Below are 18,805 nucleotides of genomic sequence, written 5' to 3'. Positions count from 1 at the left end.
TTTATGTTCACAGTGGCAATGTTTGCCTTGTGAAATGCTGTGCCAGCTCTTCTGCAGCATCAGACGCACTGGACATATTATGATAGAGGAAGTAGTTTACTGACGAAATATTTTAGCAGTGTGTACTGAACTACCTTGCATTTTAGTGCTCTCGGACACCTGTCATGTTTTATATTGACCTGATGTGCATACACATCCCTGTGTGCACTTGTGCCTAAGCATAAATTCTTTGCTTCTGACTGCTATAAGAACACTTGCCGCTATTAGCAGTTCTTATTGTTTAATGCCCTGCTTCTATTTTATCCAAAGGGGAATTTATGTGCCTCCATTTGTTGTTACTTGTAAAGGCATACCGAAAAGCCTAATAGTTAAAGCACTCATTGTCATCACATAGCGACTTTTCACCAAAAATGAAGTGTCTTGTGCCCCAACCTTTCAACTTTCTCTTCCCATAAATGACACCGTGCAGCAGCAAACTTTTGCACCAGATAATGAAGGGCTGTGGGGCAGCGAATGACACATGAATCAAACAGGCGCTATCCATCCATAGGATAAACCTCCGAGCTTTCTTTGACTCATTCCCTCCTTCCTGTGTGGTCGTGCACCCCAATCCTCCCTGTGCAGCACCCTCACCACGACCGAACAGCCTCCTTTCGGAAGACGAGGAGAACCAAGAGGACAACCGGTGGAAGTGCTCCAAGTGCACCTTTCTCAATCACCCAGCCCTGGAGGCTTGCGAGCTGTGCGAGATGCCCAAGGCACCCTCGTCAGGTAACTGGGGTCTGCGCTACCTGCACCACCTGAATCTGTCACCTGATCAGCGGTGCTATTGCCACACGTACCTCCAGCGCGCATGACCAGCTACTCAGCCCTGCTCACATGCGATGCAATGGAAATCACCTTAGTTGGCTTTGTGTAGACTTTGACTTTGTAGATTTTGACGCACACAGCAGTGGAGGGTAGTTATTACTGCAGCCATTCTACTGCAAGATTTGTGGGAAGTGCACTGGTCTTAACTTGGCAGAGGTAATGTTTGTCTTTTCATTTCATTGCACTGTCTGTTCCTGTTAAAGTGTGTCTTAGTGTGTGTGTATTTCTAGAAGTGACCTGCTTTGTTCGAGTGTAGCATTCAGAGGTCAAACTTAGCTATTATTGTCGCCAAACCAATCTGCAGGATAGATTGGCTTTAATAAGGGGCTTAACATAAGCCGCATAGGCATTTAATGCTGCCTCTGGCAAGAGCCTTGTACTTCCCATCATTCCTGTGCATCTCGAATGGGCCATATTGGCAGTTGCACTCACCAATGTAAAAATGTCCCTGTAGTAATCTGTATCAGACTGCACAGCAGAGCAGATGTGAAGCTAGGATAGCTGTCATTCTTAAGATGTAGACATGTGCAGTGGGTCTGTTTGCTTTGTACATAGTTGATGATCAATAATTTGATAGATGAGAAAATTTGTGTTGTGGCAAGAGAAACCACCTCGCTCGGTACAGGTACGATGGTGTTGCTAGAGTAAAAAGTAAGCAGGATAATAAGTAGGAGCCTACCCACTTGTTAGGACTCTGTACTGTGGAGCTTGTATCTAGCTATCTGTCTACCTGGCAGTCCCTGTGGTCAATGAAAGGATGTCACAGCTTACATGTGCCCACTGTTCTGGCCATCTTCACTTCCACTTTGATAAGTAGGTCGCATTCAGAACAGTTATTTAATTGCAATCTTATTTTCCCTTCCCATTTTCCTCTTAAAGGGACACTAAAGAAAAAAATAAGTTGAGCTGCATTAATAAATTAGCATATTTGCCGGTGTTTAAGTCACACCTTTGTGTAAGACACACCTCCTACTTTTGTGGCTTTAAAAGAAAACATTGGTGTATAAAAACACACACCTGCATATAAGGCACACCTATTTTAGCTCAGTCAGCACGTGATTGCACTCGCTTGTACAATCATTGCGAAATGCCACGCTCACCCATTTGAGGCACTAAATTTCTATAAACAAAATTTTACAAGCTGAAAATTCTAGCAGAATAAATTTTGAACCAACAACGCTCCTCTTAGGTGCAGAAAACTAACATTTATTGCACTTCACTCGAAGTCATCGAAGGTCCCATACTCAGACGCACTGTAAAAAAGTTAAACCATTTTGGCCGGCAGCATTGCTGGGTTACCATCGCGGCCTCTGAACAACTTGTACATCGACGCTATAAGCATCTTGAAGCATGTCGCTGGCATTGCCTCTGTGGAGTGGCATGGTGTGGAGTGCCTGAGCCGTACACATGAGCAACAATGACATCACACAGCACACCCGAAATGCATAAGAAAGCGCACTGGCTACTGGAAGCTGGAAGCACTGCGACTACTGCTCGTACTGCTGAGACTTCTCGCATGGTTGGCTGATGATGATGATAACCAAATGGTGCTCTTTCTTCTTTTTTACAAACAGATGTCGGGCACCACAACATTACGATTAAAAGTTATGCCTTTTTCTTATTTAGTGTGTTAGTTCCGTGGGTGTAACTTATTTACAAAAAAAAACTACTATAACGGAAAACTAGTATGCGTGACTTCCAGTCAAGGAGGTACCGATATCACGGGCGCCACGGTAGCAACCTTTGCTGCAGTTCCTGTGTTACAGTAGCTCCACTTCTTCCGCAGTGCTCCCACGTATGGTTTCTTGTACTCGCATGAAAAAAAAAAGACGCATATTGGTCGCACCAGGTACACTTGGGTTTACGCATATAGAGGACACACCATTGTGTAAGACGCACCAAAGAAAATTTTTAGAAAGAAAATATGCCTTATTCATCGGAAAATATGGTACCTTTGTACAACTGAGGGAAGGCTTGCTAAGCCAGAAAATAAGCAAAAAAGAAAAACCAGCATTGATGCCACCTTCAAGTTCTCGCACCAGCTTGCCATGATGTCATGGATTTTGACAGCATCTGCTGGGGCCTAGTTAACTGTTACCAATTAAGATGAGATATGCTGTATTATAAAAGAGCAAAAGACTCAACATAAGTTCGAAGAACTTTTGCTAAGCTACAGTGGCCCAAATACAAGAAAAAAATTTTTAATCTGTGACGTTACGTTGACATACCGTATTTACTCACATAATGATCGCACTTGCGTGATGATCGCACCCCTGAATTTTGTCATCAAAATTCGATTTTTTAAAATTTCCCGTGTAATGATAGCGCCCCGAACTTGCCGCAGCGATATATTGTGTGCCAAGTCTAGCTAATAATGATCGCGCTTACCATCTGTCAAATGCTACGCGAACGACTTTTCAAGACAAGCCAAGCGGTCTGCACGCACCAAACATTCTTAAGTAGATGCCTCATTTCATTACTTTCATCACTTTCCACACTTCCATTAAAAAAGGAGGTGCAACCAAACTTGCCTTTATTGTGGGTGGGCTTTATAATGGTTGTGGTCGACAAAAACAAAAAAGGCGCCTTTCAGTTCTTCTCATCTGCACTCGTGGGCACGCGACAAATCGCGAGCGGAAACGATAGTAGCACGTTTACACTGATATGTTAAACGTGTACCCTATTCATACGCCGACGCCTGTAACACAGCTAAGATATTCGCCCACCCTTAGCGGAAATGTGCCGTATTAGGATAGTAGTGAAGACAGATGCCGCAGTTTCCACAGAACGCCGGCCATGCGTTTCTGTGTCACTGGCAGCTAAGCGCACCCATCTGTTTCTGTCCCCTCAAAATGGACATGGCTACGTTATTTCTGCAAACTTGCCGATATTAACAATATTATTCATCACTGATACGGAAGAAACTGTTTCAATGCACGTAATATACTCACGAGAAGAAAAAAAATCGCGTTCGGTGTGCTCTGCCTGCCATTTTTGTTTTGGTGTCCCGCAGCAAATGCGGGATGAAAAAAAAATTTTCTTTCTTTTTGCGGGAAATTTAACTCACGTAATGATCGCACCCCTAAATTTGCGTCAATTTTTCTGACAAAAAAAGTTTGATCATTATGCGAGTAAATACGGTACTGTCTTTCGACTTCCCTCATGAATAAAGATTTTTTAAATGGCATTTTGACCTTCGCTTTCTCAAGGTTATTCAACCTGTTGCTGGAAAATTGATGAAAATAAAGTTTTGAAAAAATACTTTATTAGTCTAAACTGATAAGTGTTCCTCTTTAGCGTCATATTAAGAATTGTTGTTTCGGAGAGGTCTGAAGCATTCAGCTTCAAAGAGAATCCATCTTAACAGGGTTCATCTTAATGGCAGTCTGTGTAACATTGTGTGCACCCTTTCACTGTTCATCTGTATGCACGTTTTTTGTTGACATATGTATATAGACGTTGTCACTAGTATGCCTCCTGTAGTGTCAACCAACGCAGTTGCTAACCTGTTAGTACTGCTAATTGGTATACTTGTTGACTTTGATAATGACTTACAGTAATGTTAGTTGTAAAATGCCACTATAGCTCGTACATAATGTTTTGAATAAATTAAATCTCGTACCTGAAGACAGTTTATAACTATGTTTTCAAGCCTTGTGGCCACTGTGGACATAGCAGTTAGTAGTGTGGCAAAATTGCAAGTCTTTTGTTGTATGCACAGCGCTCCAAAACTTGCGGAAACCGGGAACTCTTGTCCTCATCGTTCAGGTTGTTAGAGGTTGTCTGGAAGTGAACTAAGAGGCTTGTACTATTATGACCTGAACTAGAGCTGAGGTATCTCAAAGGAGGGACACATTTATTGGAGTCTTGTATGTGTTGCAGTACTTATCTGTAAGAGTGCAATTTAGAATAGCACACGTTGACTTCTGAAGGCACAGCCACTTGTTCTCTTGAGCACTGTCCCATAGTATCCCTGAAAAAGCAACCTCCGGATTGCTTTAACTCTTTTCCTACGATGGAAAAGATAGGTGTTTTTTGTCGGTTACTCCAGATATTTTTTTCTGAAGTAACTACCAACTAATGCATGCGATATTTTATGTAATACAAGAACAAAAAGCAGAATGAATGCACTTTTCATGCATAAAAGTCTTACTAACAAGATATATGTCATAGAAAAGATATCAATTGCCAAAATCAAGATTGTGGGATAAAATTAAAGTTTGTAAAGACACACTTGTAGCGGCTGAGAAAAAAATAACAAAAATCATGAGGTATACAAAATGTAATGCTGTCTAATAGGCACTATCTCTGAAAAAAAAAATTTTTTTTTTTATTAAAATAGGTATTCCACTACAAAAATTTAACTGCCAGCACTACAGCTGGGCGTGCAAGACCGCAGCTGCCGATGTTCCGAGCTGGTTTGCATCGTCGTCACTCTCAGTGTCAAAATTTAGTCGTGCTTCGGAACTTCATGTGCACTCTCCCTTTACAGTGACCAAATTTGATAGAGAAACGAATTTGTTTGTTGTAAAAGTACATCGCTTTTAGAAATTTTCATTGTATCTGGATGCAGTTTCAATAGGCAGGGTCGAAAAATCGTAAATGTCGTGAAATGTGTGCGTTATAACCAATAGATCATTATATCATAAATCGTTATAAGTGAGTTCAACTGTATATGCGAAGCTGTAATAGCTTCATGGTGTGCCATGCTGCAAAGCAGCTCCTCGATGTGAGACATATCAGGGAGTGTTGGAAGTCGTGCGGTAAAGCTCGTTTTCTGTTGCATTTTGCTGTCATAATGTTTTTTGCAGTTTTGATACGTCTCGCAGTTAACTGGCTAGTGCTGATTGGCTTCAGTTGGTGGACGAGCGCAAATTAGCAGTGCATTCTCAAGTTCTGATTTGATGTCCATCGTCGTCCCGCTCATAATCAAAGTTAGATGAAAAGGCAGCCATCCTCCAACTTGCTGATGCTCAAGCCGTTGGTAAAATCAGCCGCAGGCGTAGTGCATAGAAGCATGCGTACCACTTTAGGGGGTGGCTGCTATCGCTTTCAGCTCCAAGGAGCACGTGCACACCTTCAGAACCCATTAAAAAATCGGCGCCAAGTGGGGGAAAAAACAGACCCCATAAGAAACTAAAGTTTAGTTCTCCTGCTATGTGTGGGATGGTGCAATGTGTCCATGAGCAGTTTGGAAGGTCTCGAAAACAGCATTTGAAACCATTGTTAGTGGGCTATTGATGCCCGATGGGAACGGTAGGGAAAGAGTTAAAGGAGTACTGACCGGACATTCTCAACTTGTAACTTTATTTAGCTGAATGAACGTTCAAATTTTGTAAGCCTTAGCAAAAATACTGACAAGCATCAGAGAGCGCCTTAAATAATTTACCATATTGTTTCTCCGAACCAGTTTTTGTTTCAATACCTAGGAGGGTACACTGGCTCACTCCATTTGTGGGATCACTGTGGCTTTCGCTCGTGTGCCTAGCCAGAATAAGTGTGCGCAGCGCACTCTCTTTATTTTTTAATGAGCAACACCCCATACCTGGCCTTATGCTACACAGCGTCTTGGTAATGTTGATACTACATTGTGAGACGACTTTAGTATCAAATTTAATATATTTTATGTTATGTTAAAACGTTATCCTTTCACTACCAGAAGTGTGTGGTAGAGTTTCTACAAATTTGAAAATGTGTGTCTGCACTCCTTGATGCTGTTCTTTTTTAGTTTCGAAACCTTTTGCTACCATGTACAGTGCTCATGGAATGAAATAGGACATGGAGCATTTAGTAGAACCCTACATATGTGCAAAGTACACGAGAGCACCATGTCATGTCGCTAGGAATTTGGTCACCAAAGGTGACGAGGACTCCGATGTAAGTGTACGCGCCAGAATTAACGTCGATGATGACACGAGCTGCAGCCAGTTGAAACAAAAGTATGCGCATTACTTAGTCTTAAATTGATGCGTTTCATTCCATGAGCACAGTACATCGCAATCTTGTCACTGTAAGTGATAGTACAAACGTAACAGAAGCCATAATAAAAGGCCTGCACATGGTACCAACTGTTAATGGCTCTTATACCGCAATGCTAATTAATGCTCCAGGCTTTCCATGCTAACTAGGGTTGTGAACTTGCCACTGCATAACTAAATTGAGGGCTTTGTCAGTGCTGTAGGTTGGGGAAGAATACTGGAGTGGAATTACAATTTTGATGGATGCATATGCTCTGAAAGCTTGGAAATCAAATTAAAACCAATAACAGGAATATAAATTACAGAATCAATGCCTTTGTCTTGTTAGCAAATCACTAGCCGAAAGCATGCGTGCCGTGCAGGCTACTTGCAAGATGTGAATCATTCTATGAAAGCTAAACATCTTATGGCTAAGCATCAGTGAAACGTGTCTAGAAATCAGTCCTTCGTCCATTTTTGGAGAATCAACCTATGCTATATATTCTTGGGAATTTACTACTATAGTTTAAATAATGTTAGCAGCCCTCTTATATTTATAATGAAGTTGGAATTTAATGTCACCACTTAGCAGCACTTGCTCATACCACAGCAAAACATTGACGCCTACATTTACAAAACCTGCGCTGCACATTGCATTGTGCTGGAAAGCTTACGTGATCATCAGTGTAACACTTGTTTTTCCATTTCTCCTTATAACACATGCTGAGCAAACGTGAGGCAGCAAGTGTAAGTACTTCAATGCAATGGTACCTAAATGACAGTGCTACACTTCTTCTGTGTCGTGTCCAGTATATTGCATTGTTGCATCAAGAGGCGATCCTTATGGCGTTTTTCACTGGTCTATCTGGAGCAGCTGCCGAAATCCTCGAGTGAGCGCTCGGGTTTCACAAATCCAAATCAGCCAGCGCTCCGCAGGGGGATCACACAGGAAGTCTGCGTACACGTCACACAAACCAGTTTTGGAAACCACGCCAGACTTCCGCTCTGTACGTTTCCACAGCAACCAAAGTCGCCGTCCCCCGTGCGTAATTTGACTGCGGCAGTTGCAGAGTCCGTCATTTCCATGTCGCGCCCGCAAGGATTGTGCATGGACAACGTACACAGAAGGCTCCGTACAGCACCTGCGTCACCTCATAATCGCTGTCGCCCGAGCTCTTATCGTTAAACATGAGCTAGCAGCACCAAACGCAGCCATCTTGTGAAGCAGCACAATGTTGTGCATACCGACTGGGTACCGTTTTCACTTGAAAACGGAAGTGATGCGAGCTATTTCCGCCCGAAACCGCGCCTCGGTGGCAGAGCAAGTGGGAGCAATTCGGCACGGAGCGAGTTGATCCGTAACGACCAGCGGAAAGCACGAACCCGCTCCAGATCGATCAGTGAAATTCGGATTCCTTGCCACGGAGCAAGAAATCCTGCTCCGAATCAACCAGTGAAAAACGCCATTAATGTTACGATATTCCTTCAGCTCAACCCATCAATGCTCTCGCCAACAAGAACAGTGCTAAGCAGAATCTTCGAAATGCTAACAGGAAATGTGCACGGTTGCATTCTTTAGCCATATCTGCTTCCACCGCATCCATGCACGTTGCAATTAATACGTGGTGAAGCAGCTAGACTAGGACCAGCACCTTAATTAGTACTTGTGTTGATGTCAACAAGTAGCACATGTGCAGCATACCTTTTTAAAGAGCAACATGGCAGGACTTCAAAATGTCCATTGAATCAGACATGTAGCTCAACAGATTTTAACTGCATCTGTGAAAATGTTAACAAAGGTCCCCAAATGTTCTTCTTAGCAGGGAATTCACAATTAGAACTTTTTTTAATGGAGGCTAGGGTTCAGTGTTGAAACAGTTCTGCTGAACGTGACAAAACTCAAATCCTGTCGAGACAGATTGCTTAATGTGTACACTGCTCTTTTGAGTGTTTGTTATCGGCACTTTTTCTGAAGATGTTTTTCTCTCTTGTTTTCATCAGATGTGTGACCGCTAAAGTGCCCACCACAAGTATTCAGTGCCAGGAGACAACAGGCATCCAGGGCGTTCACACAAAGACAACACCATGCTTCTCGTCATTGGTGGCACACTATGTGCGGAACATTGTACAGATGAACTGTTCAACTTTTTGTACATACCATTTAAACGTGCTGGTAATGTTTTGGCGAAGGATGGTCCCGTAAGCTTAAGTTATCAGTTGGAGAGGATAATTGTGAGGTTCACGCATTCCAGTCATTTGTGACTACGTAATTTTTTGTTCTTCATGTAACGTATTTGTCTTTGTTGCATTTGTGTGACAAATAAAAATTACGGCATTGCATCCTCCCCTAGTGTCCGAGAATATTTATTTCATCTGGACTCTGATCGCCCAGACGTGCTAAAACACTGCATGTAGCATGTTAGTAAAGTAAAAACACCCTTCATGATAGACACATGCATAAATACCACTTCAAATAATATTTATTGGGTAGAGTGCACTTCTGCTTTAACAGTAAGTGTAACTGTCTGAGCATCGTCGTCCGAGGAAAAGCTTTCACCACGACATTCGTCAGAGCCCCACTGTTTCTTTTTGTCTTGCACGAAATAGATAGATGGTTTTGCTACATTGTGGCGCATGTTGTGCTGACCTCCATCCCCGACGTGCGACCCTGTTTCACTATGTACAGACTTCTCGCCTGAGTTCTCTGCACTGGTGTAAGTTTCAAAGCTGTTAGAAATAGTGCCACTCTCCTGTACGTTGTTGTCTGTTTGTGTTGAGTCTTGACTCGAAACAGCATAACCTTCAATTTGTTCACGGACATCCTCAGATTCAGAAGTGCGAAGCTGGGATTGGCTCTGTGACGTTTCCGAGCTGTAATTTGTCCCACTCGAGTAAAGTTCTTTCTCAGCAGCATCCGCTATCTCATCATCTGTATGTTCACTTGATTGTTGACTTTTACTGTGTTGGCTTTCATCTTCACTGGCGCTGTACTCTTCTTCACTAGATAGAGAGTTCATAACGGCACCATCTACACTTTGTGCTACACTGTCTACAGCTTCAGAACTACTCGTAACAGGGCTGCCGAGGCCACTTGATTCTTCCGACTTACTGCCAAGAGATGGCGTTTGTTCGGGCTCTTCTTTCGGCAAGGCTTTGAGCCTCTTCTCGAGTACGCACCTGTAGCACGGGCTTCCGCCCTCGAGCTTAGCAAGCGAGAAGTGACCTTGGGAGCCTCCCAATCGCGCGCCCACGTTGTAACGGTACTCGCAGCAGCTGCTCAGCTGGATGTCCCTAATGTCGTCGACGAACACGACAATGCTGAAGGGGTAGCCGCAGTGCCTCCGGGACGCGAACGTGAACGTCGCGCCAGGAGTCACTCGGCCGTCGAAGACAGTCAAGGAAGTGCCGCCGCAGTGCTGCTGCGTCACCCTGATCGCCGACTGGCGCGCTTCGGCGACCGCCCTCCGCAAGTCCGACCCGCGGAAGAGCAGCGAGACCTTGCAGTCCGACTTTTTGGGAAAGTGGTTCTTGATGACGACGAGGTCTTCCCGTGAACTGGCTGGTGTCGAGGGCGTTATGCTCGCCCTCCTGACTGTGCTCCGAGAAACGGCGGCCTGTTGGGTCGGTCGCGTCATGGTCGGCTTGCGTTTTGATGAAGGGTTCACGGGCATCAGGTAAGGAGACACGGGCTCGCTCATGAGTGCCGTTGGAGGCTCAGCAGCCACAGCAGAGGAGCCCCTGCGGCACGTCGCGCAGGTGAGGTCCGCATTTCTTAGGCTTACGACTCCGCTGTCCCCGGAACTCGTCGTACTCGTTGTGTCCGGGCTCTCCCGGGAGCCGGAGAGGGAGCAGGTGCAACTTTGCGTTCTGGGGTCGTCAGGTTTACCGTCGTGTCGGAGGCACCGCACCAAGCCGACGCGGGCCAAGCGTTGCCTAACCAGGCTTTTGTGGAAGTGGGGCCTGAGGTGTTCGTCATTGAAGCTATCGTAGGAGTCGATAGGGCCCGTGCACTTCTTATGCGCAGCAGCTACCATCCACATAATACACGTGTGACGGCGCCGCTCGTGCGTGCTGTGTGTGTGCCTGGCCGCTGCGCGGTTGCCAAGGCAACGTTATTTTGTGTCCCGGTGCGTGATTTTGGTCTGCACGCCACTCGGTCCCGCGCCGCAGGTCAAGAACACGGTGCATATATTGTGTAGGCACGTAGGGTTTTGTCAGCGAACGGGAGTCGTCGTAGGTCAGGAGACTCCTTGACCAATGTAACGTCGACACATGTGGGTCCGCTGAAAGTGGTGCACTTCACTGGATCACGTGCTTTAACCGCACGACCTCTGCGGACTGCAGTGAAGCCCCTATAAACCGAGCTACGCGTAATTCGATAGTCGCCGACGTTACTGGAGCAAATGTAATAACTCGTGTAACAGCCACTCCACTTGCATATAAATAGTTTGTCACAGGCGGGCTCCGGTGCAACGAATTCGGCACAGCTTTAATTACCCTTTTTACGCGCGCGAGTTCGACACTAACAGCGCTATTCCGAGGCTCAGACCTTTCTCTATGCTCAGACTTCCAACATATCGGTCTGCGAAAGAGGTAGACTTTTTGTGTCTAATTGGTTTCTTAGCTGATTTTCTTTAGGTCTAGGGTGCCTTCCTTAATTTGCTGGTGGGATGAAATGAGAGTTTCAATTGTAAGCGTGCTACGCTTCTACTCGGCAGAGAAGCTGTTCTAATTAAAAATGTGCGCCTGTGCATATGTATTTATATACGATTAATCATTTTTCTTATGAGCTTATACGGGTGTCACGCGCGCACTTTCGATCGCGATCAAGCCCGATCCGGATCGAATTTCTCGGTCGTGATTGGCTCCTTTGCGCAAGCTGCGCGAGGGAGCCAATTGCAGTCAAGAATTTATATCCGGATCGGGCTTGATCGCGATCAAAAGTGAACGTGTGACACCGGTACTACATTATAATTACGCATCCTTCGTCATTGTGCTCTTTTGTTTTTAAGGCTTGTTCACGCAATTTAAGCGTAAATAAAGAGCAATAAATGACTTACCAGCAAGTGTCCTAGCTCTGCAATGATCGACCATTTCTAACTTGTAACTATACATACTTGCAAGAAGTTCGTTAGTGAATACATGGTCTTGTCAAGAGCTGAACAATAAACTGTTTCGACTATTAATTTTTAAACCGTGCATGTTTAGAGGGGGCACGTGTCTGCGGAAATGTGTCAGAGTGGAGTTGATATAAGCTTGTCAATCATCCCAGGAATTCTAGCTCACTTTAAATACATATCGGATGCCACATGTGTGGCAAATGCTGGAATATATGGGACTTCCGGAGATATCGCATTTTCCCATCCTTCACCCGCGTTTAGCGCTCCGAAAACCAGCGACGGCTATATATAATTACGAGATCCAGACCCGTGGTACTCGTAGTCTCAGCTGTTTTGCCGGCACTTGCTTCCACTTATCTTCCTTGTTGATGAGCGAGGAAGTTTCACTTCGAGTGTTCTGTGGCACCTAAACTTCTTTTTCCCCCACATCTCTGCCTGAAAGGCATTTATTTACAGAAGTTTTGCACAGAGGGTGCGGGAGCTGTCCTTAAGAGGAAGCTTTAGCTCGGGTGCTCCCACCTAAATACATGTAAAAGGAGAATTCGTTTTTCTCGGCAAGCACTGCACCAAATTTGACGAGGTTTGTTGCATTTAAAAGAAAACCTTAAAATCTAGTGACTGTCAGTCTAGAATTTTCGAGTTAGGTCGTAAATTTTTTATTAAAAATTGGCAAAAATCGAAAATTTTCGAAAACCGAAACTATCAAGCTTACTAACTGAGCAACGAAACATGATAATGCAATTCTTTGAATTGTATCTAATAGTACATCTAAATCGGACAAAATTGATATGTTACATATGAATATAAAAAAATTAGTAATAAGGAAATACAACTTTTGCAGAACCCTTGTAACCAACGTAACAAATTCACGTAAGATGTAAAATGACATACCGAATTTATCCGCTTTGAATGATGTAATGGATGCCGTTTACAGAACCACGATATCAGTTCTTTATGCAGAGCTATGAATTTGTAAACTTTGTGCTTCTATTTTTTTTCAAACGGTCAAATATTTGAAAAGCTCTTTAAGAAAATTTATGCCCTAAATCAAAATTCCGCTTCCAACAGTCACTAGAATTTAACTTTCTCTTTCAAATGCAACAAATTTCGTTAAAATCGGTCCAGGGGTTATCTCATCAAAACCTTTTTGCGTTTTACATGCATTTGAATAGGCCGCGTCGGAGTTGGGCCCGAGCTAAAGCTTCCTCTTAAGGGGCCGCCCCTTACAGACACTAGGTGGGCTCCCCCAATTACCGGAGCCCATTGGCGCCACGATCGCCGGCCACCGCCCGGACCCGCTCGATCAAGGCCCCAGTTGTTCTATGAAGGCCTGTTGGGCCGTCAGGTCAGAGCTGCGCCTCCCAGTCCTCCCGGGAAGGGTTGGGTAGGGGGGTTAGATTTGGGGTTTTCTGACATGCCCAAACCATGTGGAAAATGTCTGAGGACTTTCCCTCACAGTGCTGGCACTTCCCCGTGCAAGCGGGGTCAAAATATTCAGTGTTTTGCTAACAGCATTCAGAAAATGAAAGCAAGCAAAAAGTCGCCACAAGCGAGAGAGGAAAAAGAAAGCTGCGCTGTCACGGACCTCAAGAAAGTTATTCATCCATCCATCAGAGCACCGGAAATTTTTTTCCCATCAATTTTGCAAACACGGACTTTGTCATCATTCTTACAAGCGTGTAAGATGCAATACACGCGTAGATGCAGCGCCTAGTAGCAACGAATGCTTCGTGCTGGCCCTCGCTTCACCGAGTCTTCGAAAATGGAGATTATGCGACCTCCAAATAACACTATTATATATTCGGGCGGGAAGACAGCGCACATTAAGCCACCAGCCACTTTGGCTGCCCAGCCTCGGCATCCACTGGAGATTACCTACAAGATAGGGCACACTCATGCCCCTCCTTCCACGCGCCACCGCTGCTTTTTTTTCGTGATGGTGGGGCTTTAGGACACGCGGGCTGCGTATATGCGTCTTACGCGCCATGCGCAGCCGCGGCCGCGATAGAGACGCACGCTCGCCTGCACCCCTTATGTATTCAGACGACGGATCACGGACCCGTTTTGGCCCGCGGATCAGGCGACACGTCACGTGTACTTCCGGTCTGTCAGGCCCACGCCAGGTCCGCGGGATGGCGCAGGCGATAAATGAGAGTGCATTTTTTTTTTCTGGCGACGGCCCACGGACTTTTTTGAACATTTGCGGTCACCGTGCAGGTCTGGCAACAGTGCAATGCTGGTCGTATTCGGCAGCCGAATCGGCAGCGCCACCATACGCACGAGCCGTAGCGCTGAAGTTGGTTTTTCACATGTTGCTGCGCCCATGGCATTGTGGTCAGATGATGCCACATTTTACTTTTCGGCCTTGGTCCAACAATTTCCTACTTTGTGGGACAGCAGCTGGGATGACTTCTTGAGGTGTCCGAAAAAAGAACTGTGGATGAACATTTGCAAGGAGATGTCCATCACAGCATCAGTCACGTTAATCTCGGAAGCAGTGCGTTGCAACGAGTTCGTGGAGCTGCAGGGCTGAGAGTATCCCTACCAGGCCATGCTGTCGTCTGCTCTTCAGGCCCGCCGTGTGAATGCTGTCACAGGCAGGGCCAAGCGTGGTCGACCCCATGCGACTGGTCTGCGGCCCGGTCCATGGTGGTCCGTCATTTGGATATACCGTTAGCGGGCGCTTGGTAACATTACCGTGCGCTACCATTTTCCCGCTTTCTCTTGCGCGCTTGATCACTTGATCTCTAGCACTGGGTGCGTGTCAAGCCACCATCCTTCTCAGCTTACCCTTGCACACACAGCATATGGTGCGTGATCTTATTGCACTTAGATTGTATACGGAACATCACGGCAACGCTGACGGCGAAAATTCACTTGGAGTGTCCATATAATTACTATTGCAACAAAAGGTGCGTTGACAACTTCAGTTCGATAGCTGTCGTATTCACCATAGAGTGTCAGATAACATAACCTCGGGTGTCACAAGTGCTAGCCTGGCAGTTCTATAATGCAGTAGAGGAAGTGAAAGGCAGACAAAGGCCTGGAAACTGAACTTTCTTCAACACATGGCTATGCCCAATATATTAATACTGATGACTTCTTGTCCATTAAACAGATGAAAGGTAGAAAAAACATTTCTGTGAATGCTAAAGCAATGTTTTGACTAAATTTTTATGCATGTTTAAGGATCCTGTAAAGCCACCACACATTTCTTGTGGCCACTAGGTGTGCAAGTAGAGAACTTGACACTTGTGGAAAATTTCACTAGTGACACAGGAGCCAGACTCGCTCCGATAAGTTTGAAAACTAATAGGTTCTTGGCTGGTGTTTTATCAGGTTCATTGACTCAGCTTCTGCTCTCGTGAATTGTGTTGGGGCAATGAAGAATTAGCAGACAGGGAAATAGGGATGCACTGTAGGGGCACCTGTAATAATCCCATTTATAAACATTGGTACATTCATTGCACGATATGTCTAACAGCAGCATGCACATCCAGTCAAGCTTTCCAAACCCAAAAAGTAAATAGGAATGCTTAAAACCCCATTGTCTTCTTCAGTACCAAGCACGTACAGTAGAGGTAGACATTTACCTTTTTGCTGGAGGTTAAATGTCACGTGATGCATGCTTAAGTTTTGCATTTCATCAAGCTATGCTGACATATTGCTGATCCAGACGGAAATTGTTACTTTTCAAGGTGTGGCATCAGCACTCATCTTAGCCCATACAGACAACCTCAAGTGAAATGTATCTCGTCATCTGCTTTGAAATGGCAAAGGCAGTCAGCCATAACATGACAGTGCACATTGTGCTCCATATGTTAATTCAATTGGATGAGAATACCTTAAGCACTGTCTTGATTTTTACCCTTAAAGTGTACTATATGAAAATCTGCATTTCAGTGGTCCTATAGGTTCAAGATCCAGGCTTATAGTTGTGCTGCACAATACTCTGCTGTGCCTTCGATTGGGGCGCAAAGAAGAAAGATAACTCTGACTCTCAATGCATGTCTGGGGAGTGCCCAATACCTTACACACTCCAACAAGCAATGTGAAAAAAAGAAAAGACATGCAAGCAAAAATTGCAAAACAAACTAACAAGGACCCAGCTGACACTACGGATTTTAAGAAACCAATCTTAGACTATTACAGTATACAGGCATCAACATGATATTTCTTTAAAACATTTAAATGTACAGGCAATATACATGGCTGCAAAGAGAAGATGCTGTGTTCAAAGGCACCCTCTCTTGCAAACTGAAACTAGGCCTTTTTACATCCCACAGAAGGTACCATGTAGTCGTTTTGAACAAGTACACCATGAAGAGCTCACACAAATGGTTTACTCACACATGGCCTAAAATCAGACCATTGAAACTTTGTGGCTTCCTTCACATTGTGCAGGTCACAGCAAAGTCCTAGCTCTTCAATCATTGATAATCTGTGGGTGCTCCAAACATTCGAACAAGGGACCTGCATTGCAGGATGGCTGACATTACCACAACCATACAATCATGTCATTACGCTCGAGTAGTGTCTTCTCAACACAAGATGCCACCGTATTACAATGTAAATTGAAAGGTGCTTATCTACATCTCAACAAAATATTTCTATATCCTTGCACTTTTGTCATTTTAAGCCTAAGCTTGACTGGAGAGACTGCCAAGTCCTCTTGCCATCCCATTTCACATGCAGCTTTTGATCCAAGGTTGGCTAATAATAGCAGCATTGAACAGCACTACTGTATTTGAATGAATGTGTGATTGGGAACATCTGACACCTTGGAAAAAGAAGTAAAAGAAATTATTATGACTGCAACTACTAACCTTTCAGCATATTAGCATGGTGTGCAGTCCACCAGAGAGATGCATGTCTGTGAGGGACAGACTACACACGTACAGACACCCGTGCAAGCATGCAATGCAGTAAGAGATAGAGCCATCGAAACCACACTGTCATTGAAGACCTGCACCAACTTCATGCTAGTAAGGTAGTCTCTTTTTGCAAGTGCATTGACAGGTTTTTCTTTCCTGCACAGCCTATTTGCCAGGTGGTTTAGCTTGCCACATACTGCTTTGCAAAACACACAGTGGGGAGACAAGGGGGGGGGAGTTATTGGGCTATATTGATGAAAATAAGCAAGCTGTAGAGATTAGCCCTCTTGAGCACAGCATCTAGTCCCATGCTTTCCACTGGCCATAAAAAAAACTCACATTAACATTGTGGTGTATACACCCAAGCTGTACATAAAGAGGAGTTAAAAATGTTCATTACATTTTGTATGAAACATTGAACAAGCACAGAACTTCCAAAAAAAAAGAAAAAGCTGTAGTGCAGAAAAAATTGCTGAGTTTATAGCAGTGAAAGAAAGTGAACCACACAAGGAGGGAGCTGCTACAATTCTTTTTTTACTGCTCTCAAGATATTCCACATCTAGCTATGAACTGCTTTCCCTTTCAAACAATTTACATTACAAAAAAAAAAAAGCAAGGGAAAAGAAAGCACAAACGTTTTTCGAAGCAGTTTGGTTCCAAGCGTACAAAGGTTAGCCAGGTTGTCAATCTACATGCCAGCAATCAGTTGTCTTTGGGTTTAGTAGAACATGCAACTTTCTTCCAATATAGCATGCTTTTATACTCCTTTTGCAGATCTACAGTTTAGGTGCGCGTGCTTTTCCTATGTGGCATTATCTTGAGCACAGCACACAGATGCAACAACCAAAGCTTGAAATAAATCATGCCCATTTGGCAAGTTACAAAAACAGAGCTGGGCAAGCACTAAAAGAATACATAACCAGCATTACATATATTGGCTGTACAAGCTGGCGTCATCCACTGTAAGCTCATGGCAGCAACAGATTACGAATACAGAAATGGTTGCTTCTGTGTATGCCCTGCTGGTTCTGAAACTCCCATCCTTGGACCTAGTCACCAGCCAAACCCCTTTGTCTCCGACTAAATAAAATAATGACTTTTTCCAGTCTTGCAAGGAATACAATGAGTGACACAGCAGAGTCTCATTAAATGAAAGTGTCCCTTGAACGCTTTTTGAACATGCCTAGACATTGCTAAATACTACCACAAACGCCTAAGCTAAATTATACCCCTGCACATGCAGAGCAGAGCGTACAATTTTTTAAAAATAAAACCTACTCACTCTTTCCTGCAACTTTTGTTGAAGTCCCTACCACCATTTTTTTTTTGGTTGCTGTGACACTAATATACACGATCGTTAGTGGCAGGATTCCTTTAGACGTCACAACTAAGCAGTGCCTCCTCCTGCCAGCACGAAAAACGGAAAGGTGTCACGAGCAATTCAAAATGGCGCTACGTAGTGACAGAAAACAATACCGCATGGCTGAACTATGGCATCAGCTGTTGTGAGAGACCAATCTCAAAAGCCACGCTGATAGCTAGGCACACTGCAATGGTGAGTGGAGCAAGCGACACGGCTCCACATTGGCACAGCTTCCAACACAGAATGAAAAGGTGAGGAAGGTCACGAAGGCGTACCATGGGCAACATTTGACAGTTGACAACTGCAGATGTACCAAGTGCAATATTTCTGTAAGACAATATTCCCACATGGAACATTCTTTAATAGCAGACACATTCCAACCCTTTATTCCAAAGAGTGTTGTAGGGCCCCTTTAGGACAAAGATAAAAATAAGCTTGAGAAATTTGTCTCAGACGTTTGTGTGAAGTGCGTCGTATCTGTGAGAACCAAAACAAAGGTCCCCAAACTAATGTTTCACTTACCAGTGGATTAAACTCTACAGAGTTAGCCTTAAAAGGAGCCTACTGTATTCCAAGTTGCCGTACAAGTGACATGCAGCTAAATCAATTCTGGTGTCTTTC

The 18,805-nt window shown here is 44.3% G+C and overlaps 2 protein-coding genes across 3 annotated transcripts in view; one reads left to right on the top strand and one right to left on the bottom strand.

Annotated features, from left to right (window-relative positions):
* The window catches only part of LOC142585187 (uncharacterized), a 38,068-nt gene extending 28,896 nt beyond the window's left edge, over positions 1–9,172 (top strand). For both annotated transcript variants that reach the window (XM_075695741.1, XM_075695742.1), the window contains exons 7-8: positions 625–771; positions 8,829–9,172. In XM_075695741.1, coding sequence (XP_075551856.1) covers positions 625–771; positions 8,829–8,836 — 155 coding nt within the window. In that variant the 3' untranslated portion in view covers positions 8,837–9,172. The remainder of the gene's footprint in view (positions 1–624; positions 772–8,828) is intronic.
* A 117-nt stretch (positions 9,173–9,289) lies between these two features.
* LOC142585186 (uncharacterized) lies at positions 9,290–11,555 on the bottom strand. The gene has a single exon (XM_075695740.1). It carries the CDS (start codon positions 10,865–10,867, stop codon positions 9,308–9,310), a length of 1,560 nt encoding a protein of 519 aa, XP_075551855.1. The 5' UTR covers positions 10,868–11,555; the 3' UTR covers positions 9,290–9,307.
* Between the last annotated feature and the right edge of the window lie 7,250 nt (positions 11,556–18,805).

This window comes from Dermacentor variabilis, chromosome 6 (genome assembly GCF_050947875.1).
Source record: "Dermacentor variabilis isolate Ectoservices chromosome 6, ASM5094787v1, whole genome shotgun sequence".
Taxonomy (NCBI): Eukaryota; Metazoa; Arthropoda; class Arachnida; order Ixodida; family Ixodidae; genus Dermacentor; species Dermacentor variabilis.
The sequence above is the reverse complement of the archived record's forward strand: the minus strand, read 5'-3'. Positions and strand labels throughout refer to the sequence as shown.